Source organism: Limulus polyphemus, unplaced genomic scaffold, assembly GCF_000517525.1.
Source record: "Limulus polyphemus unplaced genomic scaffold, Limulus_polyphemus-2.1.2 Scaffold441, whole genome shotgun sequence".
Lineage (NCBI taxonomy): Eukaryota > Metazoa > Arthropoda > Merostomata > Xiphosura > Limulidae > Limulus > Limulus polyphemus.
Window position 1 is genome coordinate 387,398 of NW_013666051.1, and position 19,969 is coordinate 407,366.

The window sequence follows — 19,969 nt, forward strand, 5'->3', positions numbered from 1 at the left end:
TTGAAAGTAGCCTGAATGAATTCTAATTTTTGACTTTGGCCTAACTTTTGCATAGTACTGTATTTAAAAATTTGATTAAAAAAGGTTTTAAACCCAAGTTTCAAACAATTTTATTGCTGCTCAATACAAAAACTTAACTAAACAAAAATAAACAAATTTTATTTTATTGTTGTTAAATCATGGATGACATTGTGTAAAGTTTAACAGTTTGTGAAATTCACAGGATAGGTAATAAAAGTAAAAAAGATTTACATCAAGAGTAAACAAACAGAAAAAAAAAAATCTAAAAAGGGAAACTTAAGAGCTCAAGCTGCAATACACATCAGGATTGTGGGGTTGATGCTTTAAGCCCAAGCTCTGAAAAATCAGTTTTTGTTACTGTACTGCAAACAAATAATTTAATGTCTAGAAATTAATATTACTAACATATCAAACATACTAATTTAATGCCAAATATATTTAGTAATTCTGCTATGACCTACATTCTCTCTGAAAATTGATATGATCACAGGATTTATGACTGGCTTACTTTTATTGCTGAGCACAACCCATGAACAAAATCTATTCTAAAAACACTTAGATTAAATGGACCAGAAAGCAAAAGAGGGAACAATAATCAAACCAATGCTGAACATTATTAATTAGGACAGTAATTCTATGATGATTATAAACTGAAATGAAATTAAGACATCCTAAATTACATAACACATAACTGGAGCTATGACCTAGTTTTATTTAACTAGCTTATAAATAAAGATTTATGTGTGTGGCTTACCAAAATGAAACAGATGTTCTAAAAATAAGAGCAAGTTTTACCCATTTATATAGGAAGTGAATCATGTTCAGCCATTGTAATACTTGTATCCTGCATCTTATGATGTACTCAAGTGAACAGTTATTTGGTAACATTTTAATTCTCTGTTAATACCCTTTCCAAACTTTTTCTGACAAATGAAGAATCCAACTATAGATACAATAGAATATATTTAAAAATCTGATCCCATACACAGCAAATCACATCCAGAAATTTAAAGCAGTCTTGGCACCGTGCCAGTATTACAGAACATGATAATGTAAGTAAATGGTATTACTCATTGTTGTGGTTTCCTTCCGCTTTCTAGTGAATAAAAGCAGTTGTCAGAACAACCTTCCAACACTACAGTCTATATCATTCACTCAGTCTAATTAAAACGGAAATGGGCCAAATAACATGTTGTAGCAATTTTTTTAACAACAACTATCGATATAGGTAGACATTTATACTTTCTTTTTATAGTTTCTAGAAAGGTATCCTCGCGTGCCGACGTATTAAAGCTTTTGTTTTGAACATCCGAGTTTGTCACATTTTCCACATATTCTGACATTTAAAGAATTCCACCTGAAAGCAACAAATGCTTCTAGTTCAGCTTTCACAGTTGTATGAACAGGATGTAATTAATATATTTCTAATATACAGAACAACGTAAAATGCGGTTTTTGAAGTAAGACATACGCATTTAACAATGATGCAGAATTTAAAATTTAAATGTGTATCCTACACTTGGTCATAGTAAATACAGGAGTTCTTTCTTTAGCATTAGTTAGAAACACACAACTGAAATATCAAATGAGTTAATTTACATCTTAAACTAGTTTTGAAGTTTGTGTGAGTATCTGTTGAAGACGGTAGTAGAATCAAAACATTGTCCTAAAAGAAGTTTCAGAAAAGGTGTACGAGTTACAGTACTTAACCTATAACTTTTTTTAGTAAATTTGTATTTACAGTTCACCACTTTGTTGCATTAACGGAACTGAAACTGCAGCTAATTTCAACATTCCATAACCAGTTTGGAATATATTCAGGTAATTTTCGGAATTTTTGTGTAGGTGTTTGCGTGTAGTTATGATATTCTCGTTAAACGAGTGTTGAAAGGTCATGACCATCTGCTTATCCTTTTATTATGGTCATAAAATGAAACAGATAGAAGCTTATCAATATGGCTATGTCTACTCATTAGGAGTGGGGTTGGGATTACATAAAAGCTTGTACAGATTGGTATGAGTTCTCTCCCCCTCTCCTATAATGGTTATTTGAAAAAGGCATGGGCTACCCCGTGGGGGGGGGGGTTACTTCCAAACCCCTAAGTTTTTAAAAATAAAAATAATTGAAATTCGGTAGGTAAAAACAGATTTTTGGGAAGGTATTTGATGTTTTAAAAAGTTTTCAATTTCTGAGTTTTTGTAACTTTCCACATGTTCTGAGATTTCAAGAATTCTTTTTTAACCGAGACTTTCGCTCAAAGTAGGTGAACCTAAGTACCGGCACCAGAAAAGAAGAGGGGTTTAAAAGTTTCTACGAATTGCTTTATATTCAGCCATAAAAACGTTTCAACGTACTTTTTCCGACGAGTGCCAACGATTCTACTTTATTTACCGATTGATCACGTTGCGATAATAAACCAGATCTCGCATTATTACTTTCTTCCCCTGAAGCTTAGTCCTGTTTACAACGTCGGTTGTGAAATACCTTTAAAATTGAGACAATTTATTTAGAATTTAGTCAATACTATATTGCCAGAACTCGATATTAAAACTAAACATCTAGGGTAAATTCTCATTTTTTGAACGACAGTGAGTGGTAAAGCAAATTTGAAATAGACTAAGTAAACTCAAGGAAATCGAATAACACTAAACAATGAAAAAAAAAAACTACCTTTAATATTTTTAGCCTGCATGCTTCAGCTGATTTTCTTAACTCTAAATATAAGTACATTTTGTTAATTGAATGCCTAGAATTTAAGTTTGTTTTGGTTCATACGAGATTAATAGTTTACGAGAGGATTTACGTTAAAACTCCCACAAACTGTTTGTTTGTTATTAAGCACAAAGCTATACAATGGGTTATGTGCTATGCCCCACCACGGGTATCGAAACTTAGTTTGTAGCATTATAAGCCTTCAGACATCGTGGATACATATGGGGCCACAAACATGTCTTCGTCAAATGAAAGTTACCACTGCAAGCCCATACGAGGTACTAAAAAACAGAAATAAAAATTATTACGTGAAAAGTGTTTCGAAAGATCGTTCTTTACATGTGTCAGAACTAATGGAAATAACAAAAATATAAACTCTTTAGAAACATCATTCAAAAGAAATGCAGAGAAACTTTAGGACCGGGGATAACACAGGCAATTACTATTATTCCTCGGATTATGATCCAATGGATCCGAGCAAGCAACTTAAGGCAGCATCCCTTCCTGTTTCGGCAACGAATGAAAAAACGAATAATTTAGCTTCGACGATTTCCCAAGAAGCGAGTGTCGAGTGCAGAGACAAAAATGCAAAAAAGAACACTTCGTTTTTAATTATTCTGAGAATATCACACTCGTGGCTTTGGCTTCAACTAAAGCCAAAACAGAGATGCAACAAAAGCACTTCGTTTTTAATTCTGTTGAGAATATCACACCCAAGGCTTTGGCTTCAAGTAATGCCGAAATGGAGATGCACCAAAAACCTTCCAAGCGACGTTTTATCGAAGATTAGTACAATAAGTATCACTCGTTTTTGGATACAATACAGAACAAGATCGAGCCTACGTTATCATTGCTGTTCATTTCCAAACGGGTCAGGAAAATCTAAATAAGATGATACCTAGTCCAAATACGTCATAAATAAACGAATACACTGAGGAGTGGTGGACAAAGAAAGTTGGAACTGCATGCTTCATCACAAAGTTACTAAGCTACGCTGGCAGACTTAATGACATTTTTGCTCTAAGAACGCTTTTATTAAAACAGCTTTTGAAAAGGGAATTCGAACCGATATAATGTAAACAGGAGAAAGAAAAATAACGATAAAGAGATTATTGTCTTAAAAACATTTCAAGAACCCTTTTAAAGCAAGACCTTTCTTTTCAATGCAAGAACCTCCACAATTCTGATCTCAGACGGTGAAGCAAAGGGAAAAACCTACCGAAGAAACCCACCTTAGTCTAAAATCGAAAAATGAATTAATTTTAATTTTAGGAGATGCAACGATGAAAAAAATTGACAGAGGTGAATGACTGAATTATTTTGTCATTTTTGCGGACACTATTCCAGCTGTTAGTCACGATGAACGTGAATTACTGAAGCTCACTATGTGAATTCTGAGGGCCGAGCACAGGAAAGGATGCTGGGATTGACTGAAACCACGTCCAACAAAAGAAGAATATTCATCCGACGACATAATGAAAACACCCAAGAAGACTGGCTATTGATGAATTGTAACTAACTTTTCAGATACAATTTTGCTGCAAACATGACAAAGCGATATGAAGGGGGTTCAGAGATGTGTCTCGAATATTTTCGGAAGTTCCATACTTGCATTCCCTAGCACACCAAAGAAACATCATCGTGGAATATACCTGTACAGCAACTTCACTAATGCGAAACATGTGTGACTCTACAAAAAGTCTGTGTATTCTTTGCTAAAATCTATACATTACTTGTCTTGTACAATAAAGCTACAGCATACACACAAGCTTATAATGAAGAGCCTTTTCAAAGACTCGCTGGTCAGCTAGAACGGACCTTCCCAATGTCCTATGGGGTCAGTTTTTCCACTTCTAAAACGAATAAGTCATGATTCAAGGAAGTTCGCAGTCAATCTTCCAATTTGCTGCAGGCAGTTTATAAGTTTGACTTCCTTCTGTAGTTAATTTTTATGCGATTACTATTATCAAGGACGAACCTGGTAATAAATGTACTACGCGCAACAAGTCTAGTCATCGTGGTCGCGTGTAATGTGACGAAACCAACAGCAGATCTTATAAAAAGGGATCCTCGCCAATTATAAAGAATGGGCAGTTCAAATAGAAGCTAGTAAGAAACTTCTGTACAAAATTAAAGAAAGTATTTCTGAAGAATAATACAATTACCGACCAAAAGATGAATTTCATCGAGCCACTTAAATAAAAATCCCTGTTTTTGTGATCAAGGTATTTACATCAAGGGTGGGGTGGAAGAAGCTCTTAAGAGTTCTCCAAAACTTTCACAAAGAAGAATTCAAAAGGACTCTTAAGAGTTCTTACGGATGAGTTAGAAGTCATTTGAAGAGAGAGAGAAAAAGAAAAAATATGCCCCGTTGTTCGGGTTCTTCGTGAAAGTGGATCCAGTAAAGTGTCGTGATTCTGTTCAAATACTTCTTTTATTGTCAGAGAGAAATGGAACATTTTCAGGAAAACATAGAGAACACGACAGATCTAAAAAATACAACTTTTATTCAATTGTTGGAATTCTAAAAGAGAACAAAAAATCCTTTCCTCAATATAGAAAGTCGTTTGTTTGCTAAAACAATGCTACCTCTGTTGAGGATGAACAAATCTTCAGAAAATTTAAGTTAACTGAGAATCACCTTTGAACAACGACAACAGTCAAAATACTTGATTGCCTCATTGTAATGATCTATTGTAATTACTTTCCCACTCCATATCTGACTGGGTTATTAAAACTGAACCTGGAAAAAGAACAAAAGACAGCAGTGTCTACAACTAGAGGACGAAGTGAAATAGCCAACAGTTTACAGGTTTCTTAGTTGTTTTTTAAAATAATACGCAGCTTGGAGGTGCAATTACTCTCGTTCAAATCATTAGCCTTTACTTTCCCTGCAATATTATTAGTGAAGGAAAACACCTTAATGAATCTTGTAGATATGGTAATCACCCTTACAGACATTTAAATTAGTATCGTAGCACAAATTATTTGATGTTAAAACTACCCTTAATTTCTAAATTTGATATAACTTACAGTATTAGACTAATTTTATTTATTTATTTATATGCAAAACGAGTGCTGATTTATCGCCCATTTCATTCCTTTCACCGACATTCGTTTGTCTACTTGTTCTTAGCTAAGTTAGCTACTTACCAGTGGATTTATATATGCTATATCCATTTATGAAAAAATATTTGCAATCATTTAAGAAGTCTAAGCTGCCCAGCTTCTATAGATTATTGGTACTTATAACATTATACCCCATTATATAAAATAATGTAATTTATTTATTAACTTGTAATATTAGTGGTTTGAAATATAAAGGATAAACTTCAAATCCTTTACATCTAACTATTAATTTACATAGATCTCAAAATAATAAATGTTTTCCGCATTCTATTGAAATAGATCATTTTAATATTAATTCCTTCTCTGATGTTAAAGTTACTATTTTAGAAAAAGTTTGTAATGGCATCTTATTGACATGACGTGAAGATTATTTTAAAAGAATACTCCTTACCACAAACTGCTGAATTTAAGTAAAACTACTTGCATTATACACTTACTACCGAGCGACATAAAAAAAAAAGAGATAAAGGTAAAACGCACATTCAAATGGATCAATTTTGATCATTTCTGTATGGATTTGATTTGGATTCTGGTTTTCGGTAAACATATTTTTTTTGTTTTTAAAAATATAATTCAAATTAAATTGTACAAAAGTAGAACATCTGTCAAAAATTGTTTTAAATTTTCATTTTAAAAATACTCATATTTACGATATTATTTTTGATTTAAATTTAGATTAAAATGGATTTACCTTCCATTTTATAATAGTATTCAAATAGCCTGGCAATCTGCGGGTCGCGGGTTCGAATCCCCGTCCCACCAAACATGCTCGCCCTTTCAGCCAATCCCACTATTCGTTGGCAAGAGTAGCCCGATAATTGGCGGTGGGCGCTAAATTAGGGACAGCTAGTGTAGTTTTGCGAGAAATTCATAACAAACAAGTGTTCAAATAGAAGCTAAAAAAATATTATATTGTGACAGATTTTAAACATAATATATTATGATTTCTTTCTATCCTCTGTAATCCATAAAAATATTTTGCTTGTTTGTTATTTGGCACAAAGCTACATACTATTGAAACTCGGATTTCAGCGTTATAAGCATTTAGACTTACTACTGAACCACTGAGGAATACACAAATATATTAGAGATGAAATATTTCAGTTGCTATAGTTAGTTTCAAATAAACCAACAAAACCCGTTATTTTTTTAATAAGTCTACTGAAGAGTAATCATGAAGACACTGATAATCTACTTTGCGACTACATTAGTAATAATTTAACCACTCTTTTTAATGAACAAATATAAAAACAAGTGCTTAGTATTCCTATGGGAACCAATTCTTCCTCAACTACAGCTAATTTGTGTCTGTACTTTTATGAAAACACCTTTTTTAAAAACAAGTAACAAAAATTCACCCAGAAACTTTTACTTTCAATTATAGTGATGAGTTAATTTATATTAATAACTCAAATATTGATCCATATCAAATCTATCAAATATAATTTGCAAAATTATAATTCTAGGTAACAGCATGGAGCCAAAATAGGGGTTGGTAGTTTGAGTAAATAATGTCTGCAATATCTTCAGCCTTGTTTGCTTACTTTTTTACGATCCTCATTTGCAGGTTTTTAAAATCCCAATTTATTTTTATATCTTGTTTGCTGGCTTTTTTTTTTTTATGTTCAACTGTGGGTAAAGGATTACTTGATATGGTAGCCAACCTTATACATTGTAATGATAATAAACATAGTTAGATGAGACGGTTCATGATGATTTACTGTAGCTATTGACAATTTGATCGCATTAGTTCGAAATGTAAAATGTTAAGTTGCAGCTGGAGATTTGTTTGTGAGCATTTATAATTTCTATATAACTAAATTCTCTATATATAATGCATAGCAATGGGCAAATATATACCTAGACTAAGACACAACCCCACTAAAAGCGTATAAAAATTGTACCAGTAGAAAAGCAGCCTTTTCAAATAAAACATACGTTTAAATCATCGCTTTAAATAACCCTTAGTGTATTTCAAAGTAATTATTCTACGAATGTGTGTAATAAAATTAATATTATGTGTACTGATTTTTTTACTCCTTCATTTCACACAATATAGGGGTTGCCTCCCTAAAGACACCGACTGTATAGTGTGTAAAGCACTGAGTATCTACATATTAGTCATCTAATGTTCATCCATTATTGGTTGTTAATTCCCGTTTCACTCTGTATTTAAGCTTTTAAAGGAACATCAGATGTTTGTAAAAAAGCTAACTTCAAGGGATAATTATAGCATCGTTTACAGAAGATTCATGAGGTTTTTTAGCTTATGTAAAATATAGAAGAAACAAATCTACTTTTTAATACCCCTTTGACCTTCGCAGTACCTTATTTAATATTCTACAAAAGGTTTGGGTGCAATATACCAAACCGTTTTTGTTGTAGGCTGGCAAGAGAATAATAATAAGAATTACAAACGGGCCGTTTTCTTTTCCTTGTAGGTCTAACATGAATGCTTTTTTGTGCAGATTTTAAAGTGTTGTTTGAACTGAATCTTTACTGTTTAAGGTGCTATTTTGCCCGAGCGTTCTATTACGGTTTTGTGTAATTTCTTACGATCCTCATTATCATGCTTCATGATTAGAGCGTTTGTTTGGAATTTTACGCAAAGCTACTCGAGGGATATCTGCGCTAACAGTCCCTAATTTGGCAGTGATAGACTAGAGGGCTACTCTTTTACCAACGTATAGTGGAATTGACCGTTACATTATAATACCCCCATGGCTGAAAGGGGCGAGCATGTTCGATGACGGGGATTTGAACCTGCGACCCGCAGACTGTGAGTCGAGCTCCCGATACAATGGGCCATTCCAAGCCCACATTAGGATGAAGTAACAATAATAATCATAGTGCAAACAGTTTAGTTTCCTATATTCTATTGAAAGGAAAGGTCATTTCCCACTTAAAATGTATTTAACTGTTTGTAACAAAAGTACTTTATTTATAAATAATGTTGAATTGATAACACGTGTTAAATTTAATTACTATAAACTCTCGAAAATTTAGCTTTTGAAGTCTTTTTGTAAAAAATACTATAATCTCTTAAAAGATAAATCATTTACAAATGTTATAAGGGACGCTAATACTTGAAGTACACCTAAATATTATAAATACTAGCTTTAAATCTGACTTGTTCAGTATACCACGCCTAGAAAGGCCAACTTAAAGCAGATGAGCTTGTCTCAACCAGTCTTACACTAGAATGTTGTTGTTAAGGGAGAAAGTTGGATGCTCAATCATTACTGAACTATCTATACAAAAGTTTTATAGTTATCGTTGTGACAATTGACTTCGGCTGGACGTTGAGATGTCTACAACTATGGAAATTATGGGTAGTTTAATAAAAACAAAATTACCCTAATTTAGAAGGTGGAGGATGGGTATTCGACAAATGTAGAAAGTAAAGATGGTTTTTAACGACAAATAATTCCACTACTATGTTGCTAATTTTAACATACTTAATGGTTTTCCGGGGTGATAACATACCCACAGCTGGCTGTGGACGGTGCGTGGTATTAGGTTTAGGGATGCTGTGGGTTAAAGCACTAAATACCTAAAACCCTATTTGATATTCCTTGCCAGATGTCTCGTTGTTTGCGTTTTATTTGGATTATATATGGTATACGGGATATCCCCAACGCTTTTGGAAGTTATTACTGCAGACATTTTTTTTTTAATTATACCTTTTGTACTTTCTTGACAAACTGTATAATTTTTAATTTGTTTTGTGTACGCTATTAGCACGAAAATATTTTCATTTTATTTGTTTTTATAAATATTATATTTTTGAATTTTGTTGTAGGTGACAGTTTTGAATTTCACTTTTGATATCTAGGTTTCGATTTCTATATTTTATCATTATCATATAATGTTGAATTTTTCGCCAACATACTCTTGGTGTAATTTATAGTATTATATAATTTTATGTACACACGTAAACAAATATGATACGCGTATCATTTAGAAACTAAATAAACAGACCTGTATACTAAACACTGACGAATTCAAAGGTTTATTTTAAATATTTACTTTTTCATGATTAATATACAAATCGTGGATTAAATGTGTGCACATGACTAACATTCCTACATACGTCAAATTGCACAATCTCACACCTATCCTTGTGATCTTTGAATGTGCTCGTGACTCTGCGAGTATTTTATGCGCATGTGCACACTCAGACCTGTACATTTAAAAGATGTGTGATACAATGATTTTATACGAAAAGTTATAAACAGAGAAATAAATAGTTGGAAATATTCTTACACTAAGCCTCTTGTGCATATAATACCGGTTTTACAAAACGTTACTAGATATACATACAGAAACACGTACAAGTTTGCAGGAATGAATGTGTAAGTCAAACAAAAACATGAAAAGAGAAGCACCTTATATACGTTAGAAGGGTGATGTGTTGACCACGACAAGGAAGTTACCATTCTTTGTATAGCTTTGTGCTCAATGTTTGTTGTTAAGCGCAAGGCTACACACAATGGACTATCTGTGCTGTACCCACCGAAGGTATGAAACTCAATATTTAGCTTTGCAAGACTTACCCCTGAGCCACAGGGAGGCAAGCTGGACAGACAATGTACAATAAACATAAATAGACTACACCCTTACAGGCTGGTATATCACTTACTATCGTACTGACAAACTCTCTGGTTTACATACTATACAGTTTTTCACGTGTTCAGGCTCAATGTAATACCAATCAAGAGACAGCACGTGTATAGTATCTAGTTACGCCCTTCGAAACTGTCATTATACAGGGCGCGGTTCGTGTGGTCGATGACAATAACTAATGAATGGACGTTCCCCAGGATAACGTACTACTCAAATAATAAATGAAACTTATTACTGTTCCAAAGCTATATCGATAAAATAAGTTAATAGAAGTAGACCATGTACTGAAAAGTTTAGAGGGGACTTCATACGTTATCATAGTTATTTTGTTCCGAAACAGATGCAAAACAAAGTGTCTGTAATACACACATTACTTTTTTTTTTGCATTATTATCAATATACTAGTGTTAATCGACCGTAGTATCTTCGTGTAACATAGTTACATAATCCAACAAACATCTCCTCAGCTAATGTACAACACCTTATCAAACACGATGACTCATTTAAGTTAGACCATCAGATATTATAGGGCGTGGGTAGTTTTTTAGGCCAGTCTTAAGATATCCAGAATTCTCACGTAATCCTCTCGAATGCCGTATTTTTCTCGTAATTTTGGGTCGTTTCGTTCACCTGTATGCCGTATTCCGTACTTATTGTTACCCTTCTTTTCGTTTTCCGCATTAACGTCCTGAATTAACGTCTTGACTTTTTCCAGATCACACTGGAATGCGAGTGTGAAAGATATAAAAAGAGAAGAATTTGATAAGACGATTGCAGAATGAAGAGAGTAAAATGATCATTTACATATCAATGATGATAAGGATTACAGATCACTGGAGGTAAAATGGCAGAACGGCCGGAATACACAGGGTAGTATGAATATCACTTCACTTGTGATTTTCTAGTGTTGTTACTGATGACTACATGCGTAGGGAAGTGCTTGATGCTAAGTTTTATAATGTAAACTTGCCTTTGTTAGTATTGTTCATAGTATTGACTTCACAGCAATATGAAGAACTTTTCCTCTCCTCAATGGAATTAACAGAAACCTAAGGAACAAGCAGTTTTTACCTCCCTATATGTTAAAATCCTGCGAGCTTCCGAGGGCTTTGCAACCAAAACTCTGCCGTGTCGAGTCCCAGGCCTGAAATGTCTCTACCCCCCCCCCCCCGCCTTCACTCAAGTTAAATTCTCATGATCTACGGTTTCATTAGAATTCAGTAAAAACGACTCACTCAAAAGACCTTAACTAACTCGTAAATAACGGCTGATGGGACAAATGGCTTACTGTAAAGCAAAAAAATACTGGACTGCCCTTAATTCACTGGGCAGTATTTTGTCTATATTATGCTGTGTGAAACAGCTTCATTGGACTGTAGATAATTTCCTAAAGTAACAGTTTGTCAATATTATGTTGTGTGAAACAGCTCATTGGGCTGTAGATAATTTCCTAAAGTAACAGTTTGTCAATATTATGTTGTGTGAAACAGCTCATTGGACTGTAGATAATTTCCTAAAGTAACAGTTTGTCAATATTATGTTGTATGAAGCAGCTCATTGGACTGTAGATAATTTCCTAAAGTAACAGTTTGTCAATATTTTGTTGTATGAAACAGCTCATTGGACTGTAGATAATTTCCTAAAGTAATAGTTTGTCAATATTATGTTGTATGAAACAGCTCATTGGACTGTAGATAATTCTCTATAGCAATAGTTTATCCTGAAGTATTGCTCACCCTTAAGATAAAACATTAGATTATCGAGAGACAGCTTAGAGTAAACTAACTTACTGAATATTCGACAATACACTGAACAAAAGCCTAACGTTAGAAAGTCAGTATTCTCAGTATAAGCTAGTGCACTGGACTGGGAAGTAGTTTACAGCGGGATCCTACATAGCTCACCCTTAAGATAAAACATTAGATTATCGAGAGACAGCTTAGAGTAAACTAACTTACTGAATATTCGACAATTCACTGAACAATAGCCTAACGTTAGAAAGTCAGTATTCTCAGTATAAGCCAGTGCATTGGACTGGGAAGTAGTTTACAGCGGGATCCTACATAGCTCATCAATGAACAACAACTCGGCTACCAGATACTGTCGATATAAATTAACCAAGGCAACGGATGGTCATGATGCAGTATGATGTAATACAGCTGTCACGGGTCAGAACGTTTCAGAATTCCTGCTACTCATCCAGTAAATTAATCGTGTTTGACTAGTTATAACTTTTACTGGTTACTTTCTTGGATGTCTGAACATTAAGTTCCACATTCCTTTTAATTTTTACGCACTTCCTCTAACGACTGTTTGCTGTCTAAATCCACAAAACGCATATCAGTGTCTTTTATTCTTAACTTTACACACACGCGTGAAATGAAAATGTTTGGATTTTTTATCATTATTATTGATTTAAAATAAGTAAAAAAAAACATACATAAAACCATAACTAATACAAATTTCACATATTTAATAACCTCTTCAGTTTCCAGAGAGTTTTTTATGTAAGACCTACCTAATAATAACAAAACTTTCTGCGTTCTTTACCTTAATGTTGTGTGTTTTAAATTCCCTCTATGCATTAAAATGTGCAACATTTAATGTAGTTTTATATTTGTAAAACTATTTTTATAAAATAACCTTATTTTGTACAAGAATACCAAAATGAAAATACTTGAAAAAAAAAAAGCTCTTGTAAAGTATGGTATTTTTCAAAGTACAACTAATGTATTTTAATTTTATTCTTAAACGTAAGTTTTCTGTTTCCCCTAATTATATTTGTTTACAACAAATACAAGTTAACACATACCTAACACCACATAAAGTATTATGTATATTATATATATGTTTGTGTATTTGTGCGTCTGTGTTACTTGATGTATAGTAATTTCAACTATACCATTTTTTTTTCTTTAGTTATATTACTCAAAACAGAATTAATTAACAGCAATAACAAATATTGTAGCAGAAGTCAAGACATTCTTGATTGAAACATAGAAAACTACTACACATGCGCATACAAACAAACTAGGTCATGAGATCAGTTATGACGTTCTTTACTGTATCTGTCAGCCTAACACCCCCTATTTCATTGAACTATGAGCCATACACTACTGATACCTAAATCTTATGAATGTCGCCTCAACTAACTTGTATGTACCAACTGAGTTGTCGCTCGTACGGTAACAAATAAAGGTCTTTCACACAAGTCATAATTCATCAACACACTTCGTGTTTTAATTAACGTAACATGCATATCATTCATTACTCAGCAATCTACACATTTTTTCTTTATAATCTTCAGTGCTTAGTAAAAATTGTTTTACGTACTGCAGAGTTTGGGGAATTTCGATACATAAACCGAACTGGATAACTATATACATCCACTAGTATTTTACACTAAGATACAGAGTAAATCAGATATCAAGTATCCTCGTATCTTCCCACTAACTTGATTGTATTATGTTACTCCAAGCTGTTAATGTCCTATCATATCAGTTCGAAACACATTAACTTAGCCGTCGCACACTTCTTGGTTGTTGCAGTTAGAAGCAAGAAATTGTTACGACCAACAAAACTAACAAACAGTACAAAATGACGCCGAGAAATGTAGACAGACGAATGATATTTCATCATTACCATGACCGTACAAATGAAATAGTTTCTATTTACAATGATTGCAAAATCCACATATCAAAGTTACGTTTCCATGAAAACACCCCAGTGAGGAAGTTAACCCTCCCCTTCAGGGTGCAGACATCAACATTCCTTTCTTGAACCCATATTACCCCCCCCCCCATGACTGCTACACGAGATCTTCAGATAATACACGTTGGTGATTCTACAACAGAGAATGACATGCAAGGTCAAAGTATAGGCGTTCTCAATAACACAGCGGTTTAAAAGTAGCTGCCAAAGGAAGTACACTAATTTAAAAACTCTCACGTTTCTGATTGGTTCGTTGTAGTCACACATGGAAAATTGAATAACGTGGATTTTGGCCGATTATTGAAAATCGCTATGGTGTGATCTACGTGGCTATTCAAGGAACAACGAAGTTGAAATTTTTTATCTGGCACTCTAAAGAAATTCCCATAAGAATGTATACCGTATATAAAACAAGTTTCGTTTTTGTGCGAGTTCTCCAGCTCTCGATGTTTGTTGACAAGCGATAAACTATACTTAAACAAGATTATCATAAAAATAAAAAATGTCAAAAAATAGGGAAAGGAATCCACACTTTAAACTCACTACTTCCTCTAAATCTACACTGATTTACCCATGCTCATGTCTTAGCAATTTACAAACAATTATAACATCAAAATAAACATATGAATGAATTCAGTGTGATACATACCGTGTGTGTGTGCGTGTGTATATTTTGTGGATACAATTTTGTAAATTAGAACTAACATCTTCACCAAAAATAATTTATGGATAAAGTATACACCACTGACAACTAAACCAAATGTATGGATAACGTTTTGCAAGCTAGAATTCAGTACATCTTCAGTAATGGGCATGAATTTATCACTTGCATTTTCAAAGTATAGTTTGCAAAATAAAACAGGCAACTACATAAAATAAAGTTTTTGGGTAGTTAAATGTCAATAGAAAACTGCATAATACTCATAAGTCGCAAATACTGTGGATGACATTGAGGTACATTTTATGAAACTAATGTCATCATTAAGTATAGTTTGGCAAATCAAAGTACTCTGATTTATACACCACACAGTATTTCTCAATATGTTTTTGAAGAACTTTCACAGGAGTAAAATGTTTAAACTTGTAGCTATGAAAGGAGCTAACTAAATGGATTTGCTCTCATCACCATTAACACCTGGAGATGGTGATCAATATCAGAACACAACAAAGGCTGATCTAAACATTTTGGAACAAAAAAGGCCTCTACTTTTTATTGTTGTTCAAATTCCAAAAATAAATGTGATAAACAGTGTTTGTACTGATAAAGGGAAGTTTGGAAATAGTAGAAGGAAAGATAAAGATAGTAAGTCACATGTTTGCCCAATAACATACAACACGAACCAAACAAGACTGATAGTGGAAGTTCTTTGTAAACCCATGCCAAAGAGAATGTTGGAAAAATCTCTAGTATTATTCATCAGAATAATATCAAACTGACAGCAGTATAACTCCACTTAAGAAAAGACACACACATTTTATGTAACAAAATGTTGCACATATAAAGATATATTGCTGGCTGATATTTGTGACTAGATATATTTATACCTATAAGACATTTATAAACTTAACAAATGAATAGTACATATGACTAAGACTGCCTTTTTTAAAGCTGAAACAAGAAAAAAAAATGAACTACAGCTCAAAATATAATGCATTTTCATCAATGAAAATCCACATTTATTTTGAACCACAAAGAATCTCCTTCATATTTGCATACTGAGGTTACATAAAGCTTCTACTGCATAGTATTAGTATATACCCACAACACTTGATTATAGATTAAGTAAGTTTTAGTTTATCCATTTTAGTATAAATAAGCCACCAAGGTTTCATTCCATAGATTAATGTCACACATAATCACTGTAAATGTGTAACTGGCAAATATTAAAACACCTATGAATCTGCACATCACCTTATTCCAATTCTCCAGGTATTTATCTTGTACTAAAATGCTCAAATAATATTCTACAGTTGTTTAGGTGTTAGCCAAGTAATGGGTTCAATGAGTATCAATTTAGTATGAGTCAGGTACCAAGCCAGTATGAAGTACCACATATACAAACCTATTAAATTCATAAGATACCAATTTAAAATATTCTCATGTACTCAACTAATCATATCTGGTTAATATGTTAGGTATACATCCCCTAGTTATGATTAAGTTACTTTTCCACACAATGATCTAGCCCCCTTAGAAGGGATAAGTCATTTCTCAAGTTTGATATGAAAATAGTTCCATTGCTACAATTAAGTAAGTTGTATAAATGTTATGTACATACACTGCATCACATCACAGCACAAGTTCACTTGTGTCTAAATGGTTTAGATTATTCTACAGTTGTATCAAATATCTGAACTTTACTCATAATCACCACACAGATTACAGTAATATATACTGCATGCCACACTTGTGGAAATAATAGTACCTTAAGGCAGTCCTAAAAAAAGTATTAAAAGTAAGAATATGAATTGTCAAAAGTTCATGAAAAACTAAAAGAATATCTAAATCTTTGTTTAACATCATTAAATCTAATTTAACAGACTAAATATATTTTATGCACATCAATAACAGTCAAATAACGGTCAATAACGTAAGAAATAGTGAAACTAGTAAAAATGAAGGGAAGTTGTGATAATTTCTGAATGATCAGGTAACATTTTGTCATTTTACAACCTAGCTAACTTCAATAAAGGGGCACTAGTGGTTACAAGTAACTAATATTTAAGATATTATTTCATAATACACCTAGTTTGAAAAAAAAAGCTTACAAAAGATGTATGAATCTTGGCTAAAACTCAATTTTCACAAATGGTAGCTGCTGATAGTAATTAAAAATTGAACAAGTTAAAATTAACAAATCAATGCCCTCTTGATTACTCTTAGATTCTGTAAGGGCTGTTTAATTAACATGGATCACTAATAAAACATCTCTGCATGGTTAAGGAAATGCTTGCTTTCTCACATCTATCATACATTAATATATAAAGATTTAGACTCACTAGTGTAGTATCAGACTGATTAAGTTACTCTCACTAAAACAAGGTTATATTTACAAAGACAGGTCACAGTGGATAGGGAAGGCATGAAACATTCCACAAAACAAAAGGTATGTTTTTAATAACAAACATTTCAAAATAAAACAAAATAAAGGAATAAATCTAGATTTATTTTTCCACTAAAACTTTGCACAAACAAATAACAAAATTCCATTACTCATCTGGCTTAACCTAAAAGTGAATGCTTCTGGCATATCACAAACAAAGATGCCAATGATCAAGATAAAATAAATAACTAATGAATATTTAACTCCCACATTTTTTGTGGAGAAAATATCATTAGTTCCTGATTCTACAACTTGAGAAAGAGAGTAACTGAATAGGATAGAAAAATCTAATTTAATGAACATTCTTTTAGACACAGCAATGTGTGTGCATGTAAAGTTAAACCAATAAAAACATGACACCAGTGAGGTCAAGCTTAGTCATTTGCAAACTTGTACTAGATACAAACAAGAGGTTAATAAAATGAGTGAACATATAAAAAAAACAAAGACATATCCTGTCCTAAAATGTAGTGCAACTTGCAGTTTCTACATTTACATCATAAAATCAATGAAGATGCAAGAAGTTTCTTAAATGAAAAATTAATTGTAACAGCTTCGTATTTTTTTATGTGTGTTCATAATTAATATACATCATGGTGTTCATATATATACTGTAAAATGTTAATTTACACTCCAAATCAGATGTATATAAGCAATGAGATGTATGAACTTACCTATATATGACAACACTCCAGGTTCTTTTGAATTAAAGAGATATGTGATTGCTATAGACATATCAAAAAGTTTTGACTCAAAGAGTCTTAATAACCAGGATTCTCGTGGTGGTGGGTTTTTAGAAAGCACAACTGGAACTTTAGTATTATCTGACCATGCTGGAGTTGTTGCTGTTATATTAGCATGTTGAGCCTCTTTGGGCTTTAGTTCACTCACTTCATCAACTGTTATTTCAGCATTGTCAGGTTCTGTTTCCATGGGTACAACATCCACTTCAACATCCAGACGAGAAGGTTCACAATCCAGACATAACTGGGAGAAACTGTTTGTTCTCTGCTCAGAGCTGATGGAGGAAGTGTCAAAAGTTGTTATTCTAGCTGCTCTGTCACCATCATCTGAGTTAAATATACCACTGTCATCAGAAGCTAGACTGGTCCGGTCAGTGTCTTTAGTTCCCCCTCCAAGAGGGGCAGAATTCTGAGAGAAAGAAGAGCATGGAGAAGTGGTACCAATAGATAGAGCTAAGGAAGGTTTGACAAAAGTAGAAAGTTGAGTCCCACTTTCTGGAATCCCCTGAAGCACAGAGTCTAGACTCCGGTTTCGGTGATGAGTTTGGACAGTTGTATGGAGTTGCCTGAAGTCTAAACTGTGATTCCGCTGATGAGAAAAATGTTGTCGGGACTTCCCAGAAAACGTCCCATGGACACCTACATCAAGTGTTAGCCGAAGTCTCTTGACAAGATAGTCATCTCCACCAAGATATCCTTCAGCCATGACGGTACAAGTAGTGACTCTTGAGTCTCATCAAGTTAGGCATCAGTGGTTTTGAAGATTAGTCATTGGTTTCAAAATGACTACCACCAACTTGACTCCCAGCATTACTAAAAAAATATCAACATTATAAATTCATGAAAATTATCATAAGCTTAGGTTTTATCATATTGCACTAACTATATAACCAGTATATAAAACAAAATTATTTAGACAAATTTTCAATCTGTCTATGATATACATGGCAAAATTGATTTGATGGGTGAAATTTTACTGAAAATTACTTCATCTTTCAGAGTTAGACTCATACATAAAATAGTGAGTGGGAAGTGCATATATAAGATGAATTAGCAAAACTGAAACCTTTCAAAAACTACTATTCACAACAAAACATTGTACAGATAGAAGCATGTAAAATGTGATTTTCTCTAAAATTGTGGGTGGGTGGCACTCGCACTTCTAAAGAGGTGAGTGGATGACATCCCCCTCCACCCTTGAATCTAACACTTAACATTAATAGTAACTAAGCTGATAAGAAATTTAGATTTTTTACATTTCACATTAAAAGAAAGTAGATTTAACGACAGAATATTAAAGACAAGAAAAAGAAAATCACAACACATTCTTGTATAATATTAAACCTTAAATTATTGACTTTTCACCCATTCATTACCAGTAAGATTCACATATAGCATTATACTGAGTGATTGCTTTCATTTGCTACAACACTCAGTGTAAAGAACTGAACAAAGCATTTGAGTGAGATCATTCATTTTCTGTGTAAAAAGGATGAGAGACTACAGAAATAATTAGTGCAATTAATTGCAATATTGATGGTATTTTTGTTTAATTTCCTTTTGTGTGACTTGTAAGTTATCAGGGACCCTTTAACAAACAGTCATGGATCTACAAACAATCTGTGAAGATACTGTTGAGAAAAATGTGTTTAAAAAGCCCATCTGGTAATTCTAGGGTTAATGTATTTATGTTTCAACTGCTGGACAAGTTCAGAACCCTATTTCACTATAAATTAGACATCAAGTTTCTTCAGTACAATGTTCTAACTTTACAGTGTAGACAAAGAAATAAATATGTTTAAAAATAAATAGGTTTGATACATCAGACAAAATTATCATCAGCAAAGTTAAATACTAAAAGTGGTAATGACACTTGTTATATGCAAAGCATTTACAAGCAGAAAAAACAAGTTTAGACTACT

At 33.1% G+C, this 19,969-nt stretch overlaps 1 protein-coding gene across 2 annotated transcripts in view; it reads right to left on the bottom strand.

Annotated features, from left to right (window-relative positions):
* The window catches only part of LOC106458307 (phosphatidylinositol 4-kinase beta-like), a 77,993-nt gene that overhangs the window by 24,959 nt on the left and 33,065 nt on the right, over positions 1–19,969 (bottom strand). For both annotated transcript variants that reach the window (XM_013917805.2, XM_013917804.2), the window contains exon 2: positions 17,979–18,860. In XM_013917805.2, coding sequence (XP_013773259.1) covers positions 17,979–18,753 — 775 coding nt within the window. In that variant the 5' untranslated portion in view covers positions 18,754–18,860. The remainder of the gene's footprint in view (positions 1–17,978; positions 18,861–19,969) is intronic.